This window comes from Eumetopias jubatus, unplaced genomic scaffold (assembly GCF_037043125.1).
Source record: "Eumetopias jubatus isolate StellerSeaLion01/CBP00866 unplaced genomic scaffold, mEumJub1_p1.0 scaffold_11, whole genome shotgun sequence".
Taxonomy (NCBI): Eukaryota; Metazoa; Chordata; class Mammalia; order Carnivora; family Otariidae; genus Eumetopias; species Eumetopias jubatus.
The window spans coordinates 120651364-120668384 of NW_028274817.1; the positions used below are offsets into that span (position 1 = coordinate 120651364).

The following is a 17021-nucleotide window of genomic DNA, read 5'->3' on the forward strand; positions in this document are numbered from 1 at the left end:
CCCAGTCCGCGGCACGGGACTGACCTGTGTCGTTTTCTCCTGCCTCCCAGGGGATACTGAATCCAGCCCAAGGATTTCTCTTGTCCTTGGCCTTCTACGGCTGGACGGGATGCAGCCTGCAGTTTCAGTCCCCCAGGAAGGAGATTCAGTGGGAGTCCGTGGCGAGTTCTGCGGAGCGGACCTGCCTGGCCCCGGAGGGCTCCCGCGCGCCCCGTGAGCATCCGACCTACAGGAAGGCGGCGCATGACAGCAGGCACACCTCCGACGAGGCGCTGAGCATGCTGTCTGAAGGTAAGCCCTGTCTGCCGAGGCAGGTACGTCGCGGAGCCCCAGGGCCAGCCTGGAAGTCCGGTATCAAAGAAGGAGGTGACGTGGTGTGGGAGAGGCGTCCGTCACTGCTGTTAGTGGAGGGTGAAAGCAGCCGACACTGGTGCTAACCTGGCATGTTACCCCCCGCCTCTCTCTCTAATATTTTAATGGCATCTGCCGCTCAGTTCCTCAGCACGGTAGCCTTGCGTACTTGTAAGTGGTCCCTGCCGTGGCTGGATGGCTTCATGAACAGGACATCGATTGTCACTCCACACCCCTCCCAGCCCCTTGCTGCAAGGCCATGGATGGTGTGACTGTCCTCTGTGGTTCTGGGTGCAGTTTGGTTTGCCCGGCTCACGTGGGGCCGTTGCAGGTGAAAAGCCAGTACCCCAGGGCGGGCTCTTCGGATCTGTCCTTCTCACTTAACGACTCTAGTGCTGTGCCCTTCTAACTGCTCTGCAGACATCAAACCGGGTTCTCTGGAACCCGAGTGTGGTCCTTCAGACATCTAGGAAATGATTCAATTCCAAGATGTACACGAAGATCTGTGGGAAGAGTTGTGCGTACTGAAGTGTGGTGGTGACCAAATCCTAACCCACCCAGGCCCGGCAACCTGTTAACTCGTCCAACCAGGTTAGCTCACGTGTGCGTGGAGCTCAGTGACATTCCCCTGCCCTCTTGCTTTAAGCGAGGGCTACCCAGAGCTGGGAAGATGAGCTCCTTAAAACTGTACATTTTCAGCTCCTTAGCCCCGTGAAACTGAATTTCCTGGATAAGATGCGATGAAATCAAAACACAGGAAGCTTGCAGGTCCCTTGCAGACCTCAGTGTTTGGTTTTCAGAGTTTTGTGTTGACAAAAGCAGCCTTATCGTTCTAATTGATGACAGTCCAAATTGTAACTTACAAAACGACTTTTTGCTAATGTACCAGTCTTCTCCCTGTTGAGGTTCCTTGTAAAGCTTTGTTTTAGCCCAAATGTATCTTTTGATGAGGAGGAGTTTGAAAATCACCACTCTGAGTTCTGCAGAGCTTTAACTGACCTAATCTTTTTTTTTTTTTAAAGATTTTATTTACTTGACAGAGAGAGACACATCGAGAGAGGGAGCACAAGCAGGGGGAGTGGGAGAGGGAGAAGCAGGCTTCCCACGGAGCAGGGAGCCCGACGTGGGGCTCGATCCCAGGACCCTGGGATCATGACCTGAGCCGAAGGCAGACGCTCAACGACTGAGCCACCCAGGCGCCCCTGACCTAATCATTTGTAATCTACAAGCAGATTGATCCTTAGAAGAAGGTCTTTGGTAGCTACAATGTTACGGTAGCCACTTGTTGTTTAAAAAAAGAGCCAGAGAGTATGTTGAAGAAGGTCGACTGAGTGTGTTCTGGGACATACAGGCTTCTTGACCTTTCCTCAGCTGATGCTGGGGCTGGCAGAGATGCACCAGCCTCCTCCGTCAACCTGTCACCCCATCTACTGTGTCTGTCTTCCGAGCGGGTCTCTCATTCTCAGCACTGTTGGCATCTAGGGCTGGGGGATTCTTTGTCCTGAGGACCGGCCTGGGCACTGTAGGATGCGGGGCAGCCTCCCTGGCCTCTGCCCACTCACTGCTAGTAGCGCCCATCCCGATGGGGACAATCAGCACTGTTTCCAGACATCAACAAATATCCCCTGAATGCACACTGACCCCCAGTTCAGAACGAGTATCTCAGAATAACTAGGCTGTCCTAAAGCTTGGATCCAAAAATTTGCTTTCCGCAACGTGTTGTCTGAGCTAAGTGAGCGCGCGCGCGCACACACACACACACACTCACACTCACATGTGAAGTCAAAGACAAACACCACACAATCCAGACAACTTTGTACGGAAATAGTGTTGAAATTTGAGAGAAGGAAGATAACACCAAGGCTATTTGGAAATGACTTTAGAGTTTGTTTCTTTCCATTCCTTCAATTCAGCTGCATTGGAGGAGGGTTTGTTTTCAGATGACCAGGTTGGTTCATTCTCGGGGCCAAAATATATAGTGATGAATTGATAGATTGATTCTCTGAGATGAGTACTGTCTGGTTGTAATTGGAAGCCTCGAAGGAAAACAGTATTTCTGGCTCAAGCAAAAAGGCAGAGACCATGTGTTTATCGCCTTTCTCTGTGGTGCAAATCCGAGTGGAGTTGCTGTTAGCATGGGACCACCTGGGGAATGAGCCAAAAAATTTGATCTTGATCTAGTCAGTTTTGCTGGATTCCCATCCTGGTGTTTCAAAGTGGTCGAGCCCATCTTTGGAAGTCTAGTAAAACATGAGAAATGACCATAAAAACCATCCCGACGTGCCTGCAGCCCCAGTCACCAGCAGGGAGCAAGAGCAGTCAGTATCTCCCCTGCTTTCACTGGTCTGCACTGAAGGCCGGGAGTATTCACATGGAGCTTTTTCAGAAAGCAAACAGAGCCAATAGAAACAGGGCATGGGTTCCTTCCGGCTGCTGTCTCGAAGCTTCCTTTCCTTCCCTCCTCCTCAGTGCGAGCCCTCAGCAAGGCTGACGGAGTAATTCGCACGTGACAGAGACTTTGTCTTTGAAATTTGAACTCCATTTGGTTAGTCAGTCTATATTTGGGGAAATAGTGCAATAAGGAAACATCTTAAAAATCTTGGTCTTTGGGGCGCCTGGGTGGCTCAGTCGGTGAAGCGACTGCCTTCGGCTCAGGTCATGATCCTGGAGTCCCGGGATCGAGTCCCGCGTCGGGCTCCCTGCTCGGCGGGGAGTCTGCTTCTCCCTCTGACCCTCCCCCCTTCTCGTGCTCTCTCTATGTCATTCTCTCTCTCAAATAAATAAATAAATAAAGTCTTTAAAAAAAAAAAGTCGTGGTGTTTGGATGGTTACACAAGCGCTGATGTTGGCGTTCCCTAGTGAAGTCCCTCAGACTTGTAGCTGCGGAGATTGGCCCTAGTCCCGTGTTGCCTTTGCCTCCCTCCCGTGCTTTTGTTAAAAATTGAGATATAATTCACATACCATAAAATTCATCCTCTTAAAGTTACTTTAAACTTCATTGAGTTTTAATATATTCACAAAGTTGTGCAATTATCTAATTGCAGAACATCATCATCACTCCAAAAGCAAACCCTATGCCTATTTCCAATCTCTTTCCATTCCTCCCTCCCCTCAACCACTGATCTACTTTCTGTTTGCATGGATTTGCCTGTCCTGGACGTTTCATCTAAATGGACAAATGCTTGTCCTTCTGCGTCTGGCTTCTTTCACTTAGCCTCGTGTTTTCGGGGTTCATCCACATCGTAGCTCGAGTCAGAACTTCGATCTTTTTGTGGCTGAATAATACCCCCATTATATGGATAGAGCCGTACTTGGTTCTGGTAATAATGACCAGTGACCTCCCACAGCTCTGCCCGGCCTTATGCTGGGAGCCGTGTTGGGGGAGGGGACCAGAGGGGCAAACCTGGCCCCCAAGGACCTCACAGTGTCTTGGACAAAATAAAAAAGCTACGAATAGGGCCACCTGGGCGGCTCAGTCGGTTGAGCACCCGGCTCTGGATTTCTGCTCGGGTCGCGACCTCAGGGTCGTGACCTCAGGGTCGTGGATCATGGGTCAAGTCCCGCGTACGGCCCTTGGCTGAGCAGGGAGCCTGCTTGGGATTCTTTCTTTCCCTGTCCCGGTGCCCCTCCCTGCTCGCGCGCTGTGTCTCTAAGCAGAAGAAGAAAAGCCGGGAATAGAATAAGCAATGGAAACGCCAGCCTGAGAAGAATTTGGAGGAAAAAGAAAGCATATGAGGAACGCTTTTTGAGAAAAACAAGGAATGCAGTTGGTATTTTTGATTGTGGAAAGAATATGGGTAAACATCGGGGCTATTGATTTAAAGCCGCAGTAATACGTGCTGTTAGTTAACGTCTGTTGGGTCAGGCTTTCTGACGGATTTTGAAAAACAGAGTAACTTTGCAAAAGTTAACCACCGATGTTGGCAAAAGTATATGGTAGGGGTGAAACGGAAGGGGCGAGTAGAGTCTTCGGTTTGTAGCTGCTCACGCTTGGGAATGTTTTATCATTGTTCCTGAGATACAGTCTAGTATCTTGCATAGTCAACCTGGGCAGGACTTTGCTAAAAAGAATGAAGAGGAATTTTATTCAGAAATTAAAACATTTAAATGTTTTGCGGCCTAGGACGCTTCAGCACGTTTCTGAAGATCTCCACATCAGACTTTGGCTGTCTGTCGCTACCATGGCCCTCCGGGGACAATTTCAGGATTCTCTCTAACTCTTCCCTGGTCAGGGTGTCTCGAGGGCCATTCACTTGGTCTTTCTGGAGGCTTTGCCAACTCACAGAATGTTCCACTTCCCCGCCTGTCCGTGGGCGTGGGCCAGCTGGTGGAGGGCTGGCTGGCTGGATCCGTGGGACGATGTCCTCTGCACCTGTCCTCCCCTCCGCCACCCACCCAACCCCTCACTGAATACAGCTGTGTCTCGGTAAGTTGCATGCACCGATGATGCCACCTCGGTGCGTAAAGTCAGGGGAAAGACCTTTAAAGAACGGTTTCCTTACTGATGGAGCTTGAGCACTGGTACCTGAGCAGGTGTAGAGAAAACTCGGTACACGTACAAACTCAGTGCACACATGATTCTTTTTTAAATGTATACGTGTGAACACTAAAAGTAATGACTCCAGTGTATTAAACAGTGAGTGCTGAACATTGTCTCCAGTGACCTAGCTCCAAAGCTGCTTCGAGAGTTCTCAGTCTGGACGCTTCAGTGCATATATTGGAATAGAACGTAGAGTTTACTTTTAACCTTTCGCTGTGCAGGTGCAAACAAAGACCTGAATCTTTGGTGTTCGTTTCTTTTCTTCTTTTTTAAAACTCCAGTACAGTTAATGTACGGTGTTCCCTCATTTTTCACAGGTACAAGATAGTGATTCAGCAATTCCATACATTACTCAGTGCTCATCATGATAAGTGTACGCTTCATCCCCATCACGTGTTCCCCCCCATCACCCCGCCCACCTCCCCTCTGGTCACCACCAGTTTGTTCTCTAGAGTTAGGAGTGTTTTTTTTGCTTTGTTTCTTGTTTGTTTGTTTTGTGTCTTCAATTCCACACACGAGTGAAATCATATAGTATTTGTCTTCCTCTAGGTGTATTTCACTTAGTGTTACACCTTCTACATCCATATCATTGCAGATGGCAAGATTTCATTCTTTATTACGGCTGAGTAATATTCGATTGTGTGTCTTTGGGTGTATACACACCACATCTTCTTTATCCATTCATCTATCAATGGGCACTTGAGCGCGTCCATAATTTGACTATTATAAATAATGCTGCAATAAACATACGGGTGCATATGTCTTTATGAGTCTCATAATCTTTGGGTAAATACTCAGAAGTGGAATTACTGGATCATACGGTGATTCTATTTCTAAAATTTTGAGGAACCTCCATACGGTCTCCCCACAGTGGCTGCACCACTTTGCATTCCCACCAACAGTGCAGGAAGGTTCCTTCTTCTCCACATCCTCACCAACATTTGTTTCTTGTGTTTTTGATTTTAGCCATTCTGACAGGTGTGAGGTGGTATCTCCTTGTGGTTTTGATTTGTATTTCCATGATGTTGAGCATCTTTTCATGTGTCTATTGGTCATCTGGGTGTCTTCTTTGGAGAAATGTCTGTTTATGTCTTCTGTCCATTTTTTCAGTTGGATTATTTGTGGTTTTGGTGGTGTTCTGTAAGTCCTTCATATATTTTGGATACTAACCCCTCATTGGATAGGTCCTGTGCAGATATCTTCTCTCAGTCAGTAGGAGATCTTTCAGTTTTGTTGATCGTTTCCACCACTGTGCAGAAACTTTTTATTTTAATGTAGGCCCAATAGTTTATTTTTGCTTTTGTTTCCCTTGCCTCTAGAGACTTATCTAGAAAAATGTTGCCATGGCCGATGTCAGAGAAATTACTGCCTGTGCTTTCTTGTAGGACTTTTATGGTTTCAGGTCTCACATTTAGGTCTTTAATCCATTTTGAGATTCTTTTTGTGTTTGGTAAGGAAGTGGTCCCCGTTCATTCTTTGGCATGTGGCAGCTCCAGTTAATCCCAGCACCGTTTGTTGAAGAAGAGAGTGTGTCTTGCTCATTGTATATTTTTTCTCCTTTGTTGAAGATTAATTGACCTTGTAGTCATGGGTTTATTTCTGGGCTTTCTAGTCTGTTGTATTGATCTATGTGTCTGTTTTTGTGCCAGTATCATACTGTTTTGATACGACCACTAATATATCTTGGCATCTGGGATTGTGATAGCTGAAGATTGCTTTGGCTATTCGAGGTCTTGTGTGGTTTCAGACAATTTTTAGGATTATTTGTTCTAGTTCTGTGAGAAAAGCTGTTGGTATTTTGATCGGCATTGCATTAAATCTGTAGATTGTTTTGGGTAGTATAGACATTTTAATGAAATTTGTTCTTCCAGTCCCTGAGCATAGAATGTCTTTCCATTTCTTTGTGTCATCTTCAGTTTCTTTCATCAGTGTTTTATAGTTTCCAGAGTACAGGTCTTTCACCTCTTTGGTTAAGTTTATTCCTAGGTATTTTATTATTTTTGGTGCAATTGTAAATAGGACTGTTTTATTTTCTTTCTTTCTTTCTTTCTTTCTTTCTTTCTTTCTTTCTTTCTTTCTTTCTTTCTTTTTAAAGATTTTTATTTATTTATTTTGACAGAGAGAGAGAGATAGCGAGAGCAGGAACACAAGCAGGGGGAGTGGGAGAGGGAGAAGCAGGCTTCCCGCCGAGCAGGGAGCCCGATGCGGGGCTCGATCCCAGGACCCTGGGACCATGACCCGAGCCGAAGGCAGACGCTTAACTGACTGAGCCACCCAGGCGCCCTGTTTTCTTTCTTTTAAAGATTTTATTTATTTTTGTGAGAGAGAGAGAGTGTGGGAGCATGAGCAGGAGGGGGGTGCAGAGGGAGAAGCAGACCCCCCCCGCCCCCGCTAAGCAGGGAGCCTGATGCGGGGCTCGATCCCAGGACCCTGAGATCATGACCTGAGCTGAAGGCAGACGCTTAACTGACTGAGCCACCCAGGCGCCCTGAGACTGTTTTCTTACTTTCTCTCTCTGCTGCTTCATTATTAGCGTATAGAAATGCAGTGGATTTCTGTATACTGATTTTGTATAATTCATCTATGAATTCTAGTTTTTTGGTGGAGTCTGGCAGGTTTTCTATATATAGTATCATGTCACCTGCAAATAGTGAAAGTACCCAATGGTCAGTTGTGATAATGTTACAGATTTTTGATGGAAAATTGGTGGCAGCTCATGGCTACCTGAAGGCCTAAACTGAAAAATAAGAGTAATTAGTTATGATTTAAAGAATTCTTAGTAATGTGAGAGTTGGGGAGCTATGTCAGTGATACCTCAGTTAAAGTTGGAAAAACAAAGAGTTGAGATCTTCAACTTTTTTTTTTTTTTTTTTTTTGCTAAGACTGCATAATGAGTTAAGCTGTCTTTGAATAATAGCACCATTTATTAGGGTTATGAGAAGCTAGGTGACATATGAGCTAAGTATAAGGAATGGACTTGCCGTGCAAAAGCTGTCACAATGACCTCAAGGAAGGGCTGGTGGCTGCTGGCCCCAGGACTGTTCGCTTAGCCTCATCACATTCAGTTAGCCCCATCCAAGTGAGCTGACAACAAGCCCTTCTAGCAAATCTCACTTAGTACTTGTTTATCTCTGATAGGGTGGTAATTATGGTCATTTTTCATAAGGTTGAACAGATCTGTATGCTGTGTAGTTAATACATAATCTGACGTGTTATAGCCTGAGGGGAAAAGGGGGCAAATGTTCGTCTGAGGAGTGGAATTCAGAAACAAAACAGGAGAGTGAAAATGTGTAAGCTGCATCTAAAATATCAAGGCAGTTCACTGGGGGCTAAAGAGGTGCTACAAGGAGGGAAACAGCCCAGGGCAGACTGATGCCCCGCAGCAGACTCGGCTTAGTTTACCCCCACGCAGTGTTTCTGCTGCAAGTGTCAGCCACCTCTTCTAAATGGGCATCTTGGGATTGAGATCTGGCTTGGTCTTGGGCTGTCTTCTTCCTCCTTTTTCCCAGCTGCTTTGATACTGTTTTTTTTCAGTAACAGGGAGCTATGCATGATGCAGAAAATACTGTTACATGGGGGAGAAAAGACCCAGAGATACAATTCAAAGGGGTTAACACAGTTAGACTTTTCTGTACTGTTGTGGTGAACTGACTTATTCATCATGTTCTGAAGCATCTGTGACTTTAGGATTCACTCCAAGGCCAGTCGGCTCACCCTGAACCTCCATTAGTAAGTATCTGATGTGGGGGTCAGGCACTTTCTAGGCACTTAACATAAGTTAACTGAATTTGATCTTCAGCAAATTTTTTTGAGCATCTGCTATATTGTCAACACCATCTTAGTCGGAGGGGGGGTAAGTGTCCTTGAGAAATATAATGTATGAAACTTACAAATAAGTAAAGACAATGCTGTTTTTATTTGAAAAAAAATGTGTAGTGTTAAAGGAATGCAGAAAATGCAGGGACTGTGTTGGTTTGGGGATCAAGGGTGAGAGTTTCTGGAGGAGGTGATGTTCAGGCTGGGTCTTGCACAGCAGAGCAGAATGGGAGAGGGGAAAGATAAGCAGACAGGGAAGACCTTACATGGAGACATAGAGGAGAACGTCTATGTGTACGGTTTGGGGATGGCCACAGCATGGGATGGTGTGACCCGTTGGCAGAAGCCAGAGAGGCAGGTTGGGAACAGATGATGAAGGGTTTTTGCAGATTCTGCTAAAGAGCTTGCATGTTATATGTGGCCGATGAAAGGCCAGTTCAGGTTTTTAAGTAAAGAGAGACTTGGATTTGCTGAGAAGAGGACCCAGTGCATCTGTGTGGGAGAATTGATTTGATGCTCATGTTTTGTGACTGTGGCAAGTTTCCACTGAGGGCATCTATTGTCATTTCTTATGACAATGGCATGGAAAGTACCATTTCCTCACACAGTTGCCCTCCTGTAACCCTTGGTCTTTGCACAATTTATTGTTCTCTCCCACAGTTTTGTTTAATGCTTTGATTATTTTTTAAATTGCAACATAAATAGTGTACAGTGTTAGCCTAAGGTGTATAATATACTAATTCAGCAGTTTTATCCTTTAGTGCTCATAAGTGTGCTCCTAATGTCCTTCACCCCCCCCCCACCTCACCTCTTGTGACCACTAGTTCCGTCTATTTAAGAGTCTCGTGTTCTTGTTGGTCTCTTTTTTTCCTTTGTTTATTTTGTTTCTTAAATTCCACGGTGAATGAAATCACATGCTATTGGTCTTTCCATGATTTGTTTCACTTAGCATTATACTCTCTAGATCCATCGGTGTTGTTGCAAATGGTAAGATTTTATTCTCTCTTAAAGGCTGCATAATATTCCATTGTATGTATATACCACATCTTCTTTATCCATTCATGTACTGTTGGGTAGTTGGGTTGCTTCCATAATTTAGCTATCGTAAATAACGTTACAGTAAACACAGGGGTGCGTACATCTTTGAAAATTAGTATTTTTTAATTTAGTGTCTTTCAGTATGGGGCTTTCCCAAAAGTTAAAAATAGAACTACCCTGTAATCCAGCAATTGCACTACTAGGTACTTACCCAAAGTATATAAAAATACTAATTCAGAGGGATACTTGCACCGTGACGTTTAGAACAGCATTATCTACAACAGCCAGACCATGGAAACAGCCCAAGTGTCCACTGACTGATGAATGGATAAAGAAGATCCAATGGAGTATTACTCAGCTATTAAAAAAAATGAAATCTTGCCATTTGCAATGACATGGATGGAGCTAGAGAGTATTACGCTAAATGAAATAAATCAGAGAAAGACAAATACCATATGATTTTGCTCATATGTGGAATTTAAGAAACAAAACAAATAAGCAAAGGTAAAAAATAAGAGTGGGAAATCCAGATACAGACTCATAACTATAGAGAACAAACTGATGGTTTCCAGAGGGGAGGTGGAGGGAAATGGATTAAATAATGATGGGGGATTAAGGAGGGCGCTTGTGGTGATAAGCACCAGGTGTTGTAAAGACGTGTTGAATCCCTAGATTGTACATTTGAATCTAATATCATGCTGTGTGTTAACTAACTGGAATTTAAATAAAAACGTAAACATTAGCAGGGCGCCTGGGTGGCTCAGTCAGTTGAGCGTCTGCTTTTGGCTCAGGTCGTGATCCCAGGGTCCAGGGAGTCGGGCTCCCTGCTCGGTGGGGAGTCTGCTTCTCCCTCTCCCTCTCCCTCTGCTGCTCCCCCTGCTTGTGCTCTCTGTGTCAAATAAAATGTTTGGTTTTTTTTTTTTAAATTAAACAAGCGGGAAAAAAAAAATACTGCCTGTCTCTCCCACAATCCTTCATTCTCCCCCACACTTGTCCGTTCTCACTAGTCCGTGTCTCTCCCATAGTACGTTTTTTCCTACCGTTTCCTCTGTTCTCCCTAATATCCCTTTCTTTCTCGTTACCTTTTCTCATTCCCGCAATTCCCCTTTCACTGCCATGATCTTTGCCTTTCCCACAGCGCCCTATTTTTCTCATCATCCGTCTTTTCGCACAATTCCCCCCTTTCTTCTGTAATCCCTTTGTTCACGTAATTCCATTTCTGTCCCACAGTTCTCCTTCGTTTTCCATAATCCCTTGTCTCACCCACAGTCTCCTGTCTCTTGTGCAAATCCCTCTCTCCCATAATCCCCTTTGCCCTACAGTGCCTTGTCTCTCCCACAATTTTCCATGCTCTCCATAGTCTGCTTCTCTCAGTTCACTTTCCCACAGTCTTCCACTTTCTCCCACAATTCTGGATTCTTTATTGCCTCTCACAAGTCTGTCTTCTTCTACAATGCTGTTTTCCTGTTTCCCTGTCTTTCCTAACATTGTTTCTTCTTAAGTCCCCCGTTCTTCCCCACGGCCCCCCGTTCTTCCCCACGGCCCCCCGTTCTTCCCCACGGCCCCGCGTTCTTCCCCACGGCCCCCCGTTCTTCCCCACGGCCCCCCGTTCTTCCCCACGGCCCCGCGTTCTTCCCCACGGCCCCCCGTTCCTCCCCACGGCCCCCCGTTCTTCCCCACGGCCCCCCGTTCCTCCCCACGGCCCCCCGTTCCTCCCCGCGGCCCCCCGTTCTTCCCCGCGGTCCCCCGTTCTTCCCCGCGGCCCCCGTTCCTCCCCGCGGCCCCCCGTTCCTCCCCGCGGCCCCCGTTCCTCCCCGCGGCCCCCCGTTCCTCCCCGCGGCCCCCCGTTCTTCCCCGCGGCCCCCCGTTCCTCCCCGCGGCCCCCCGTTCCTCCCCGCGGCCCCCCGTTCCTCCCCGCGGCCCCCGTTCCTCCCCGCGGCCCCCCGTTCCTCCCCGCGGCCCCGCGTTCTTCCCCGCGGCCCCCCGTTCCTCCCCACGGCCCCCCGTTCCTCCCCGCGGCCCCCCGTTCTTCCCCGCGGCCCCCCGTTCCTCCCCGCGGCCCCCCGTTCCTCCCCGCGGCCCCCCGTTCCTCCCCACAATTCTCCCCCTTTGGTTTTCATGCTCCCTCACAGCTCTGCCGCTCCCCATTCCATTTCTCTCCCCCAGTCCCTCATTCTCTCCAGAACGCCCATCTTCCCCACAGTCCTCTTCTGTCCTGTAGTCCCTCGTGTCCTCCGCACTTGTCCACAGCTGCCTGTCACTACCGCAGTCCCTTATCGTAGCCTTCATTCCCTGTTGTCACTTGCCCGTCTCACTGTCACGCCGGGTGCCCCGTGGATGGCAGCTGCTGGGGAAGTGCGGTAGAGAACACACCCAGGCCTCTCACTCTCGGGCCCTCCCTAGATCCAGGTCAACACCCTGAAGGTGATCCAGGCCCAGGTGTCTGTGTCCTCCGTGGCTCATGGGTGCCCACGGACTGGGCTTTCTGAGCGAGGGCTTCGAGGCTTGGACGGAATCCAGGAGCGACAGGTGAGGGTGCAAGAGACACCCAGTGTGCTTTCCTCTATCTTGGGTCTGTGTGGGGCCAGGAAGTTTCCAAGAACCTGCCTGGGCTGGCAGGGCTCGTCAAAGAGAGGGCCTAGGAAGGGGGCTGGCCCGTAGGCATCATGAGCTTGCTGGCATCTGCATATCCTGCAGGGACACCCGTCAGGTATTCACACTTTGGACCAACAGAGAATTAGTACAAATCCCCCAATGGCCTCATTGGATTATCATGTCAGAGACTTGCTCAGCCAGCACATTCCCTCTTTCTATGGAGACCTTTAAGACCAGAAGAGAAAAGCCCTGGGAATGCAGGCCTGCCGGCAGGCCCCCAACCACAGGCCCCCCGGGACGTCAGTGCAGGCTGGGCTGGGCTCAGGTGGCTTGGCTCCAGCCACACTGGCATCTGAGAGAGCTGTTAGGGTACAAATGCATTTTCTCCACGGAGCCCCAGGGGAAGGATGAAAGAACAGGGAAGTCTTAAAAAGCCACAGGATCCCAGGAAATGCCCTAAAGTGTGAGGTCACGGGGGAGTGTCCTCAGCCCAGACCTTGATCACAAGCCACCATGTGATAGCCCCCCCCGAGTCTTTGAAAAGACCACAGAAGTCACACACAAGTTCCCATGAGCTCAGGATGTCCTCATAAACGGGGGGTGACCCTGTGAAAATCGAATCTTTTTGAAGTGCCACCAGCTCCTGCAGCAGCAGTGCAGTCTTGGACGGGTCTTCTAGAAGCCTTCGCGGCTGGTGCCTGGTCTCCTGGAAGAGCAGGCTACCCGCTCCAGCTGCGGCTCTTCTCCCACCATTCTCGTTGGTGACCCCAATTCTCAGGATCCGGCTGTAGGTTCCGTGACCATAATCAGGCCTTCCGCCCGCCTTCGACATTGCCCCGTGCTTGTAGTGCTCGGGACACGGAGCCTGACGTGCTCAGACCCGCGCTCTCCCAGCCTTGTCCTGATCCAGCCCCGGGAGGAAGCTCTGCCTGCTGGGGGTGCGTGCGTGCGTGTGTGCGTGTGTGTGTGTGTGTGTGTGTCGGGGGGCGGGTGGGGGTCCCTGCGGTGCCGTACTCGGCTCTTCCTGGTCAGAGCGTCACCTTTTCCTGTAACTCAGGCTTTCCCAGACACCGATGCCGCTCTCCCCTCTTCTCCAGACAACACTAGCGTTCGCTTTCCTTCCGCGTTGCCCGCAGCTCCGCATGCCTCCCTCTTTCAGTCGTGCCCGTTCCTGCCTTGCTTTCTGCTCCTCAGCCTCAGTCAGTGCCGTGCCAGAGCTGCACCCAGCGGGTGTCAGGGCCCTTGCCGCACGCATCCACGCGCCAGGTGTTGCCTTCTGTGTGCCAGCTGCTACCTGGGCCGCTGCGGACACGGTGGTGACTACAGTAGACAAATGTCTCATCCAGTGGGACTGTCCACTGCAGCGGCAAAGACAGAGAGTGACAAATACAAATGATTGCACAGCATTTCCAGGGAGCGAGAGGTGCTGTGAAGAAAAACAAACCCGTTAAGGGCAGGAGCGTGGCTTTAGATGGGGTGTCCTGGATTTCTCCCTGAGAATGAGGGAACACTTGAGTTGAGATGTGGAAGCCGAGAATCCTACCGCTGAACAACCACTGCCATTTGAATTGAGATCTGAATGAAGTGTAGAAGGGAGCCGTGAGAGAATCTGGAAGAACTTTACAGGCAGAAGTGATGTGCAAAGGCCCTGTGGTAGAACTGGGCTGGGAGTGTGAGAGAGGCCCGTGTGCCTGAGCGTTGTGAGTGAACAGTGTGACGTGAGTGGAGACTCCAGTGACCAGCAGGGCCCATTGGTGGATGGCGTTTGAGATTTAGAGATACTCACGAAGGGCAGTCCCTTGCCCCATGTACAGGTGAAAAGGCCGCCCTTCTTCGTGTCTCCCATCTGAGTGTTCTGCACGTACAACCTAGAGCCTGGTGCACAGCAGGCATGGCTGGATACTTGTGGAATGAAAGAACAATTGTGACATCTGTTCCAAAGGATCCACTCAGGTTCTGAAGGAAGGTGTGTTACTGGCAACGGTTCAACAGACCTTCAGGATTACGCTTTTGGCGGGAGTAATTTCGCTGATTCGCACCCACTCCCCCTGCCCCCGCCAAAAACCACGTGGCATTAGCCACGAAAAGACAATTCAGAGGTGTTTTCATTTGACAGGGGTTCGTGGTCCCCCCCCCCATTGGGACCCCTCCTGGACTTGAGTGCAGGTGACCAGGCGACCGTGGGGTCCTGTTGCCGAAGGTAGCGCCCCCTGTGGCAGCTGCCCCACAGCCGTCACACAGGGCCCCATGATCCCTTGCTCCCTCGCTCCCCTGCTCCCCACCCGTGACAGCACAGGGCTCCACAGCCTCCCTGTGTCCACAGCCAGTTTCCATTTGATCTACAGCATCCCTGTGGTTCGGCCGAGACGCCCGCGTAGCCACCAGTGCGGAGGCCTGGAAGAAGGGATGCAGGGGCTGAAGGTGGCCACGGAATGGTGCACTGGTGGCCCATGAGAGACCCTCAGGGACATTGACGCCGTCACAGTCTTTTCTCTTTTCCTCCCCAGGTTCTGATGCCAGCACAGTCGAAATCCATGTCGCAAGTGTGTCCCGCAACGAAAATGAGATTGACTCTGTTCCCAAACCCCAGGGAGACCCGTGAGAGGGATGGGACAGGAGCCCAGACACCGTGTGCTCAGGCTCTGCATTCCTCGTTCTGTAGAACTGTGTCCTCCCCCAGATCTTGTCATCACCCTGTTAGGGTTTCTTCCCGAGGAATCCCTCTGATGAGAGAGGATCCATGAGCATGACTGGGAACAGGAGGAGAATTCCTTCCAGACCGGACACAGAGCAGCTTCTCCAGACTCTTAGCTGCCCTTGGTTTTTCGGAGGCTGGCTACTGTAATGTAAAGGTCAGATCCAGGTCTTTAGAAAAGTTAATAAAATAAAGTAGTTGTAACTGAGCTCCCGGCCTGACTCGCGTGCCGTCTGAACAACACCTCTAGCAAATGCTCTAGAGCAAAGTCCTGATGACGCCGGATACAGCAGGATAGAGAAGCGGCAGGACCAAAGCGGCAGCTGGGGCGGCTGCGCAGCGTGCCCTTCGCGTGCCCTTCACGCGCTGCTGGGGGCAGGGAAGCGGCCAGGCCTCCATCACTCACGTAGCCGTTGGTCCCCATGCTGTACTGAGCCGTGACATAGTCCGAGAAAACCTTGGGACCCGCTTTAGATCATTGCCTAGGTTGGAATCTTTCTATCAGTTGGAATCTGTATATATTTAAACGTTTCTAATGTATTTTTTGTTTATTGGCAAAAGTACTGTAGTGTGCGTTGGAGTTGCGAGCCACCTCGGTAGGTCTGTAGAAAAGCCAGACGCGGTTTTCTCGGGACCCTGCAGACAGCTCTGCCGCATGGCACCTCCCTTCATGTCAGCCAACTCCCGTTTGCTCTAGAAAAGCTGTCTGGGAAGTTTCTAGAGTTGTACTTTTGGAGAGTCACTTGGTTGCAGATGGGCTTCCGGGCACACTTGGACCGTGACCACGGTTCCCAGGGCCGTGCATTCCTAAGGATGGACCCGTGTTAGATCATACCCACCGTGATCCAGAGTGTCAAGGAGTTGTGGACGCTTAGCTTTTCGGAGTGGAGCTGCCTTCTTACTCTCTCTGTTGACATTTGGTCTCCCCCAGCGTCAGAAGCCCCCCTTCTGCGTGAGGCTTCCCCCAGTGGCCTGAGGCCAGCCCACCCCAGAGGCAAGAGATGCCGTCTCCTCGCTTCCCGGCCTCCCTGACACCCGGAGCGGGACACAGGACCTGGCAGCCAGACCCCTCTCCCAAGTCCAAGTTAGAAGCCAGTGCCCAAGGGAATGGGCTGACAGAAGCATGTGTGAGAGGGGTTGGCGGCAGGCACACCCGCTTTGGAAGCAGCTTGAGTGGTTTCAGGGGCCACAGTCTGGCGTCCAGCGTCACGGTGTGGGCAGCGCCTGGTGCTGCGTGTGTGCGCGCGTTCCCTGCATGCGACCGATCCCGACCCTGATTTTGGCTGTTCTCGTCCGTGTGGCCTCCAGGTCTGCTCCTCCGGAGAGTCCTCGGAGGGCCCAATACCCTCATTCATTCTTCTCGGCTTACACCGGCCGGAGTCAGGTTCAGAAGCTTGCAAATAAGAACCCTGTCCGATGTGATGATCCAGTTACAAGTCCTAGACGGGGTGTTCACGTCCCCTGGGGCGGGGGAGGGGGGACAGGGGGGCGGAAGGTGCATGAATCCCTCCTCACGCCTCCTTGGCAGGCACCGGGCGAGCCCGTGGATGCCCTGGGAACACGCGAGCGGGTAGCGTATCAGGTCACCCTAGTGGGGAGAGAGAGGTGCCCAGAGGAGTAAGCGAGAGAACGGCGGGCCGCCTGGTTTGAAGCAGTTTCCTGGTCAGGCTGGTTGCTGCAGGGGGGCCTCGTCACTGTGCTAGAAAACCCGGGGGTGCGAAGGGCAACGATCCGGTGGAGAGAAAGCAGTCTTGACGGGAGAGATGTTTTCATGAAGGCGCGGCACCGGGGACCCAGGAGTCTGGGCTGGCCGGACACACACAGGCTGTCGTAGCTGGGACGATAGTGTGGGTGGAAAGATGAGGCGGTGCCTACCGGGTGGCTTCCGTGTGATTTCAGTTTGTCGGCCAGTCGAGGAGCCGGTCGGTTTATCACACCTTAAAACACCCGTTGAGGACTGTGCTCGTGTCCGCTCTTCCAGGAACG

At 50.2% G+C, this 17021-nt stretch overlaps 1 protein-coding gene across 1 annotated transcript in view; it reads left to right on the forward strand.

The window, feature by feature from the left end:
- Positions 1–15198, forward strand: part of GPR143 (G protein-coupled receptor 143) — a 54052-nt gene extending 38854 nt beyond the window's left edge. Inside the window, exons 8-9 of the mRNA XM_088028582.1 lie at positions 51–291; positions 14848–15198. Coding sequence (XP_087884708.1) covers positions 51–291; positions 14848–14942 — 336 coding nt within the window. The 3' untranslated portion in view covers positions 14943–15198. The remainder of the gene's footprint in view (positions 1–50; positions 292–14847) is intronic.
- The last annotated feature ends 1823 nt before the right edge of the window (positions 15199–17021 follow it).